The sequence below is a fragment of the Pithys albifrons genome, chromosome 6 (assembly GCF_047495875.1).
Source record: "Pithys albifrons albifrons isolate INPA30051 chromosome 6, PitAlb_v1, whole genome shotgun sequence".
Classification (NCBI taxonomy): domain Eukaryota; kingdom Metazoa; phylum Chordata; class Aves; order Passeriformes; family Thamnophilidae; genus Pithys; species Pithys albifrons.
Window position 1 is genome coordinate 23,107,718 of NC_092463.1, and position 9,650 is coordinate 23,117,367.

The window sequence follows — 9,650 nt, forward strand, 5'->3', positions numbered from 1 at the left end:
CAGCCACCATCTGCAGCACAGAGGGGAGGTGCAGGGGGAAAGGCTTCAGGCAAGATTTCACCATTTTCTCTTGCTATCATGGCTTCACTGCTTTTGTCTGAGACACTCTTGCCATCAGGAACAATGGCTGAACCTGTACTTTGTTGATTTGATATGGTGCCTATGCAGATGTGAGGAAAGGTGTCGTACATCCCAACTAATCTTCAGGAACCAATTGCTTTTAAGTACAGCAGCTTGTTTTTGTGGTATTTCTCTTCCTCCCCTATCAGCCAGGTCTGAACATATTCAAAATGCTGCTAGGCAAATACTCATCCTTGGTTGCTGCTTTGACTGCACATATGTGTTTCAACTCTGCTTCTCAGTATCCTGTGGCCTGGGATGACTCTCCATGCTCCTTTCCAGTGTCCTGGCAGCACACCACTGCCTGTCTGTTATTCTACCCTTTCTTGTTAGCAGGGCCAGGCTGAACTGTCAGCCTCTGGTGTAGCTCCACATCTGTATGGTTGTGACAACTGGCTAAAATGTCAGAGTGCCTTGTGCAGATGACACAGGATTACACTTCATGCTCTTTGCTGGTGTGCTTGATCAGCTGCAAGATAGCTAAAGGTTAGTGTTGGCACTACTGGACTTGTGTTTGCCACCCTGCTCAGATTAACCCGGTATTTCCCACTGCTCTCCTAGCTGCCCTTTCTGGCTCCTTGCATCTTTGGTGTTTACCATTGCAGTGATTTATCACCAGTCCCCAGTGGGCACATTCATTTTGCAACCACAGGGCTAAGACACTTTTTCTAGAGGTAGCTTGTCCTGGACCAGAAGATGGTGGCCAACAGCAGGAAGCACTGCAGGCTGGCAGGTTGCATGTTCCAACCCCCCAGAACATGAAATGGCCCTGCATCTTGTGACTTTTCTTTATTATTGAGTACTTTCAATTTAGCTCCTGATCTCTAAGAATATAGATGTCTAGAGATTGTATATCTTTTGGGAGGTTCTTAACTAGTATGAAAGGTAAAATACTGTATTTCTAACAGAAGTCATGATTTAACAGAAGCCATTTGCATTTTTCCAGGGCCTAGAATCTTGGACATTAATTGAATATTTTCTAGCAATGGCATTTAACACGTAGTATGCCTGGAACATCATTTGTTTTCTGGCTTAGTAGTAGTGTGACTCCTTAGTCCCATCTGACAGTTCAATTTTTTGTAGGTTTATTGGGCTCTTCCTTCAAGAGCTGAGCTTTAGGACAGAGCTCTTCAGCTTCCTCTAACACTTGTGGAGCTTTTTGTATGCTGCATCTTGTCTGGTCTGCACTGAGAAAGTGAGGTCTTGAAATCCTGAGAAAACAGGTAATTTATTCTGGCACTTGCAGAACTGTCTCAGGTGGCTTCCTGTTGTCACTGCAGTCAGTGCTGTCGCTCCAGCTCTATAGGAGAAAGGCCCCTGGGAGACAAGCTGGGGATGTGAATGTAGCACTGTGCCTTTGAACTTCTCCCAGGGATTATTTTCAGTACTTCCACAAGAAGAGTCTTCTTTCTGCCTACACTGAGTCAATGTGCTCTTGGGTTATGTCAGAGACTGCTGTCTTCTCTCCTAAGTCTGATGTACAGAACCAGAACTTGTAATGAGATTAGCACAAATTGTTATTTAGGTGCAGACTGCGATGGTTTCAGTAATGCCTGTGCCTTCATATTGTTTACATCCTTCTGAACACCTTAACTTTCTTGACTTCTGTTGTGCGGCTCAAAACCTCATTTGCTCTTTTGGCTTTGTTTCCTCTGCACTGCCTAAATCCTGAGGCCAAATTAAGCAGTGTCTGAACAATAAAGAGAATCTATGTATCCTGAACACAATTGACAACGATGATACATCTTCTGATCTGTTATTAGCAGCTTTATCTGGTTCAGCTGGCTTAATTAGCCATAAATTAAACATGTAGCTTGCAGTGTCTAGACTGCATCTGCCTGTGAAGATAGCAGGTGGCTGCGTGGCATCGAGTCTCAGTGGAAGTGGCCAAGAGCAATAGGATGCTGTGGAGCATCGCTGAGGTGTTCTCCCCCCCCCCCCCCCCCAGCAAAGTTTTGATCAGAGGGAGCTGTGCTGTATGGTGAGGGAAGGTGTCCGGGTGCCCGTGGTCCCCTCGCTGGCACTGCTGCTTCTCTTGTAAAATCAGGCAGATGGGAAATGTCAACCGTGAATGAGTTGAACTTTGTGCTCTGCTTTGCGGGCCCCGGAGAGGAAGGTTTGGGGAATTTGAGTTTCTTTTTTCTTCTTTCCTTCCCCCGAGTGGGAAATACTCGTTGAGGTCTTCCTTCCCTGGCCGGGGCAGCCGCGGGTGGAGCAGAGGGGTCCCCGGGCACGGCGGTGCCGGCAGGGCAGGGCAGGGCAGGGCAGGGCCAAGGCAGGGACGGGGCAGGGCAGGGGCGGGCGGAGCGTGGGTGCCGCCGGGGCGGGGGGCGCGGGGGCAGCGGCGCTTCCCCGGCGGAGCGAGTGCGAGCGGCTGCCGCTCTCCGACCCCTCCGCCCGCGGAGCCCGCGGTGTCAGCGCCTCGGGCGGCGAGAGGCACGGCCCCGCCATGGAGAGCGGGATGCCGCTGACGGGCGGGCAGCGAGCGCTGATCCGGGAGAGCTGGCAGCGGCTGAGCGGCAGCCCCGTGCAGCACGGCCTCGTCCTCTTCACCAGGTGAGCACGGCGGCCATGCGGCCACTGGCACCGCGGTCCCGCCCCGACCGCCCCGGGCGCGAGGGATGGACGGGCTCCGCTTCTTGGAGAGACATGCTTCCCTGTGCTTGGCGATGGCTCCCAGACAGTTCATTTCCCGTCTCTCCCCGCTCCCGGGGCTGGTGATTCGCGGCGAGCAGCGCGGGGCCGAAGTCCCTCCGCCGCCCAGCCGCGGGTGTCGCGGGACAGGGCTGGGCTGGGCTCCACTCCACGCTGCTCCCCCGCCTTTCCCACCCGCCGCGAGTGAGAACTTTGTCACGCGGAGACGGAGGGTGAGAGAGAAGCGGCGGGCAGGTTTGGTGTGTTTCTGCCCACTGATCCCCTGCACTGTCACCGCGACTTCTGCTGCTTGAAGGGCTGTTTGTCCCTTCGGCTCTGGGGAGTGTATGGAAGGGGACGCCTGATCGTTCCCTGGCCGGGGAAACTGCTGTGCAGCCGCAGGCACAGACTGGCCGCCGGGGCGGGATTCAGTCTCACTGCAGGCGAGATGGTATGCCAGGGACAATGGCTCATGCTCAGCTTCTTGTGTCTGCTAAGCAGATTAATATATCAATTACGTGAAGAGAAAAAGGAAAAAAATTAACGAAAAGTCGTTTAAAAGGACATTTGGAGAGTTGATGAGCATCTTCCGGAACGAGTGGGATCCAAACCTCCCAGAGGAAGACTAGCACAGCGCCAGCAATGTGGGGGGAGAGGGATGCAGTAGTTTAATGTGCAGGATGAGGAGAAGAGAGACTTTCTTGCCTGAATTTTCTGTGGCCTATTGGGTCTACCTGGGTGGCTGCTGTTGAGACCCATATGTGCCTGGCACACACTGGCAGGGAGGATGGGGCAATGGTGAGGGGGAGGAACGGGAGCTGGAGGTGGTGTTGGAGAGTGGGCCATTAGGTGAGTTTGTACATGCCTCCCTTGCTCCAGACAGCTGCTGGAGTTTGGAGGCCTCCCCTGATTTGAGAGCTTTTGGGCTCAAGGGATTCAAAAAGGGGGAATGGGAAGAGTTGAGACAACCACCAAGACTCTGGGGAGAAGGGCTAGGCTGGGAGGAACTCCTGTGAGCTGGGACTGGTCCTCAGGTGCCATAAATATGTATCTCAGTGCTGGGGTTATGGACTAAGGAATTAGAAAGATTTTTGTCTATACGTAACCTGGATTGCCCCAGACTAAAACTTTTCAGAACTTTTGGATCCTTTACAAGTGGGTAGGGATCAGTAGGTGGGAAAGGAGGCAGAAGGGGTCTGTGGGTGTGCTGCTGCTGGGATTGTTCCTGGGATGAGTGGGACTTCAAATAGACCTGAGGAAATGAGAAGATGGGGGTTCTTTCTTGCTGTTGCAGGTTGTTTGACTTGGATCCTGACCTGTTGCCCCTTTTTCAGTACAACTGCAAGCAGTTTGCCAGCCCTCAGGAGTGCCTCTCAGCCCCTGAGTTCCTGGATCACATCAGGAAGGTGAGAGAGTGGCTGTGGCCTGGCTGGACCACAGCCTCTGTGGAGGAATGGCTTGGGACAGTGGTGTGTCTGACCAGGCAATGCATGGGAAGTCTCCTTCTGAGATGGTAACTGGGCGGGGGGGGGTTACTCATGCTAGCAGAAGGCACTATTGCCAGGACAAAGTGTCCTACAACAGTGGGGACGGGATGAGAATGTGGGTTGTGGTGGCTAAGAAACATCATGCTGATTTCTATGCCCTCATGAGAGTGGATTGCATTCTGTGAAAGCTGGAAGCCTCCTTCTACCTAAGTGAGGCTCCCCTGGACCCACTGCTGTGGAGAGACTGTTGGTGCAGCTGCAGAGCCAGAAGGTCCACAGCATCTCCCAGAGAACCTGAGAGGGTGCTGCAGAACACACTCACCTCCCTGCAAAACAGAGAGGAGCAATGCTGAGGAGAGGCTCATGCATGAACAGAATTACACCCAGTGAAATAGAGGCCATTTGCTGAGCCCTGAAGAGAAGCCATGCTGGGGCAGAGCACAGCCTTGGCTTGCAGATGCCTTCATAAACTACCTGGCTCCATCTTTAAGTCAGTTTGGTGTCTTGCTTGCCTGTCTTTACTCCTTGTAAGAGGCTGTTTCAGGAGTGTGCTCCTCTGATAGCTGCAAGCATTTGTTATTTTCCAGCCTCTGCTTGTTGTCAAAGTTAAGTCCATTTTTACTTCTCCTACTATTGCTTTGAGCAGAAACAGCTATTTGCTCTTGTTGTAGATACATTCCCTGTTGAAATTATAGGCCACGATTCTATGATCTCTTGGCTTTGCCAATATAACCTTGTCTTTAATCTCTTCTTCTAATTTGGTATGTCTGTTCCCTTCATCCTTCATTAAATTTCTCTGTCCTGTTTCCGTTTGACTCTTGATGCTCCTGGGAGACCATGGTGGTATGTGCTTTACCAGACCAGGTCAAGAGACCTGGCTGTACTATCCATCCGATCTCTTCAAAATACCTTGGCTGATCTTAGAATTGGAGTGGTGTTGTTCACAATTGCACCATCTTGGTAACTCCTGGTTGGAAACTCTAGTCCTGGCAGCTTCCGGGGTTTCCATGCAGTTGTCCTGGGGTCTTAACAGTTGTAATGACTGCAGCAGCATTAGGCCTTAGTATGCAGCTGCCCTGCTATAGCGTGGTTTACCCTCTCTGGGACAGGGTGGTCAGCTGTACTGCTTGCTGTGCAGCTCTGGCAGTGCCCCGTGGAAGGTGTGTGCTGCTGCCAGCATGCCTCACTGACTGGACACACGGACCACAGCAGAGCAAAGGAAAGCTCAGAGAGCATCTGCTGGGCTGGGAGCAGGTCAGACTGGCAAGTGTGAAATCGAGGGGTCAGACTCTTTGTTCTTCTTGCTGTTAATGTCATTCTGCCTTTCTGCTCTGCACCAGGTGATGCTGGTGATCGATGCCGCTGTGAGCCACCTGGAGAACTTGTCCTACCTGGAAGAATATCTCTGCAACCTTGGCAAGAAGCACCAGGCAGTTGGTGTGAAGATTGAGTCTTTCTCGGTGAGGTGTCCTCTCTTGTCCTGCTGTGGCTGTGTTTGTGCGCCCCTGCCTGCAGCCCTTGTCTGTCCCCATCCTTTTTCTGGGTTCATTTGTCTGGAGAGAAAGCTTGTGGCTCAGGGCATCCCATCTGAGGTGTTGATACCTATGTAGTGACATTGGCCCAATGAGGGAAACCCTTGAGCTCCCTTTGTTTTCTGCCCTCCCCCAGTAAGCCCAGGGAGAAAGGACAGATGGGAGCAAGGCATTTCCACTGTTTGAAGGGGACCATGGTTTGGGGAACTGCAATCTACCCTGCAACACAGGGCTTCAGGGTCAGCCTTTGCCCTGGATCTCTGCATCAAATGTTCTGGGCAAACCTCACCACATCTGGAAAAGGGAGCATCCACCTCTCAGTGTCTGCACTGGGATGGAGTTGCTACATCTCAGCCCCTTCTTCCTCCATGGCAGTAAGACCCAAACATCTTCCATATTAAACCCTTGTTTACTTCTCTCCTGCCATCAAACATGGACAGAAATTCTGGATAATTCAACAGAGAAGAGCAGGTTGAAGAAAAGGTTTCTAACAACACATGGCTCACTCCTGTTACTGCTAGCGTTTTTGTCCTCTTCAGATGGAGCAGGGTCCCATTGGTTTGGGGTAGTGATCCCCACCAGCCCTGCTCTCAGTGTGTGGGTGCCCCTGCATGGGGTTGCAATGTGAAGAGCAGTGAGTGCCCTTTGCAGAAGCCTTAGAGGCATGAAGGCAGGCCCTAATCATCCAGCCTGGGATCTGACCCACTCTCCTGAGATCAGGACATTGCTCAGTTCTGCTGCTCAACTGCTATGCCAAAGGGTGAGGCCTGCATCTGGGAGCCTTGGAGCATTGGATGTGTAACTTTCTTCCATCTTCCCTGATGCTGAATGTACAATGTCAGCCCTTGTACCCTGTCTTGCACTCCCCAGTCACCCGGTGTGTGGGAAGAGGGTCAGAATAGGGCAGGGGAAGGGGATGACATGCTGGCTCTGGGCCCCCTGTGAGCAGCCAGGGATGGGAAGCCTGGTACTGCTTGTGGAGGAGGAGCAGGTGCCCTGCAATGGGAGAAGTCAAAAAAGGTGGTGAAGTGAGACAAGGAATTGCATGCTATCTGCTGGTGCTGAACTTGACACCTCTCTGGTTTGCAGGCTGTCGGCGAGTCCTTGCTGTACATGCTGGAGAAATGCCTTGGCAGTGCCTTCAGCCCAGAGGTGCAGGAGGCTTGGAGCAAACTCTACAGTGCTGTGGTAACCGCCATGCGACGTGGTTGGGACACCCTCCCAGAAGGGGACTAGGTCTTTCCAGCTGTCCCCATCCCTGACCATGCAGCGGTCCTCCTGAGCACAGGGAGCACTTATGCCACTCTGCCTCTCCCCACCTCTGTCTCTGTGCACCAGCCCATTGCTGTCTCCACTAGTCACGTGTGCTTTGGGGTTCTCACAGTGATTTGACCTTGCTTCAACATGAGCACATCTCTGCCTTTGCTAAGGGCTGGTGGAGTACGTCCCTGCAATGAAGCCTGGGAGTGCTGCAGCACAGGTGTGCACCCTGTCCCGAGCTCCTTCAGGCTAGTTGGAGCACCAACACTCATGTACCTACTCTGGTTTTCAGCAGGCTAATCTTTCCTCCGTTGGCTACCCACCCTAGTTAGGTGACAGCTGGCATAGGCCTCGTGGGCTTATTTGCCCGATATCCTATTTGCAGTGCTTGTACTTGCCAGGTCTGGCACTGCTCACTCCTCCTGCACTGCTGTGCCTGATTCAGCTCTGGCGGTGATGGATTGGCTCCCTCCAGGAGCAGGGGCAGCAGAGGTGGGGGCTGGTCACACTGTGTGGCTGTCCTCAAACCTTGCAGGGAGCTTTCCCCCTTCACCAACACATCTCTACCAGATGGTTAATCCTGGTGCTCTGTTCAGCTTTGCCTCTGCCCTGGATGGGATCCATGGCTTTTCCCTGTGTCAGGTTGTCCACAACTCGGTAGGTTTCCTAGGGATGATTCAAGCAGTGGTGTCACATTGTTCCCAAGGTGAAGCTGCTTTGGCAGGTCTGGGCTGCCAGCTGAAAGGCTTTGTGTTGGTTTGGCCAGTTGGTTTAACCTTAGAGCCATCTGAAATGCAGCAGCAGTATCTGTTTACTGCTTTGTGTTGAGGAGAATAAAGTAAATAGGAGGCAAAGATGTCTTAAAATAAAAATGAAGGTTGCAATCATGTCATGGCAACAGCTTCCAGAAATTCTGGCTCTTGGCCAGAGGAAGCATAGCTGGAATCTTTCTGCTGATGCTGTCCGAACCTGGAGCATTTCCCAGCTGCACACAGTGTCCATGTGCAGAGTTCCTCACCCTCATAGGAATGAAAAGATAGTGTCTGCCAGAAGAAATCCCAGAAAATGGCTGAGAAGAAGCACCTGAGGGCTAAGGAGGGAGCTGAGCTTGAGCACTTAGAGGAAGAGTTCATCTTTATGTGGAAGTCTGTGGAAGAGACAGAAGCATGTTTCTAGCAATCACTAGCCCCAGAGCAAGGACATGGAGCAAATATTCAGTTACAGGCAGAACCCTTTTTTGCTGCTTCTTCAGGACAGGAGGAGCCTGGTGTTGAGGGCTGATATAGTCCTGTTCTGGAGACATACTCCTCCAGTACTCTGATGTCCTCCACTCTGGGGTAGGGGAAGACTGCCTGCTGCGTGTAGCTGTGGTCTCCTAAGCACATGCCATGGAGGGGACAATGGGGTGCCCTCTGAGATAGGGCTCAGATTTCCTGCCACCAGACCTGATGGTAGCCATAGGCTTCCAGCAATCAAAGAGCCCTCCAGCTGTGTTTGGTAGGAAAGCTGAGAGGTGTTGTGGATCAGGCAGCGAACCCCATGTTTGTCCTCCCCATTGTACCATGTTCTGTCCTACAGTATGGTGGTGTGCATGCTGGCCCATGGCTCTCTCCATCTGCTGGGTAGAAGTCCTTATTCTTGCACCCAGCAGTGAGGGATGAGGAGCTGAGGCTGGAGGGAGGCACCACCTGTGACAGCATGATATAGGGCAGGAGGGCTTGGGAATGGGGGAGTCCTCTTTGCAACCCTGTTCTGGGGCATTTCCCCTCAGCATCATGGGAGTGGGACACCTTCTGGCTCTGTGAGACAAGCAGGCAGCTCTGTGATGGATGGGGAGGGGTGTTACTGGCCCAAACCATCCCCACTCCCTCTGGTTTTCCCAGGTCCTTGACTTCTCTTCTGTGCCATGTTTCGTGTAACTCCCAAGAGAACTGAACTAGTCTGTGTGCCTCTTATACCCAGCTGTACTGTTTAATAAAGTACATTGTGAGTCTTAACCCTTTTTGATGCTTTATGTTCATTTTAATATAAAAGACCCAAGCAAGCCAGAAAAGGAGGGTGACAGAGAGAGGTTTACTGGTTTCTTGTTGGCTCTAGCTTTGGAGATACTGGTCACTGAAGCACTTGTGTAATACAGCTCAACTGAAATGAGAAGGAATCCTGCACCAAATGCCTGTCGGGAGCTTTTGTGCATGGTAATTGAATGGATGAGCAGTGGAGGGCCTAGCAGAGACATCCTGCTACTGGTTGCTCATTATCCTTCAAATATAATGATCTCTAATGGAATTAGAATTCTAAGCAATCAGCTAAAAAATCCCTTTTCTATTGTTCAGCTGCTGCTTTTCTAGTTTGTTTTTTTTTTGGTTTGGTTTGGTTTTTGTTTGTTTGTTTTTGTTCTTGTTTTTGTTTTGACATAGCGTGGGCTCACCTGCTGCTGGTCACCACTGCTGGTTTCCTGCAGCCAGAGAGTACAGCCTCACAGCCAAGTCCTGCCCAGCTCCATGTAGCATCTACCCTGCCAGCTGGACTGCAGAGCCACCCCAGCAGTCCTGCCCAGGGAGCAGCTGGGGAGGATGCAGAAGGTCCTGTCTCCTCTTTGTTGAGGTATATTTATTCT

At 51.8% G+C, this 9,650-nt stretch overlaps 1 protein-coding gene across 1 annotated transcript; it reads left to right on the forward strand.

The window, feature by feature from the left end:
- The first annotated feature begins 2,455 nt into the window (after positions 1 to 2,455).
- Positions 2,456 to 9,030, forward strand: NGB (neuroglobin). Its single transcript, XM_071559410.1, has 4 exons — positions 2,456 to 2,676; positions 4,049 to 4,160; positions 5,582 to 5,701; positions 6,863 to 9,030. Exons 1-4 carry the CDS (start codon positions 2,570 to 2,572, stop codon positions 7,007 to 7,009), a joined length of 486 nt encoding a protein of 161 aa, XP_071415511.1. The 5' UTR covers positions 2,456 to 2,569; the 3' UTR covers positions 7,010 to 9,030.
- Positions 9,031 to 9,650: the final 620 nt, after the last annotated feature.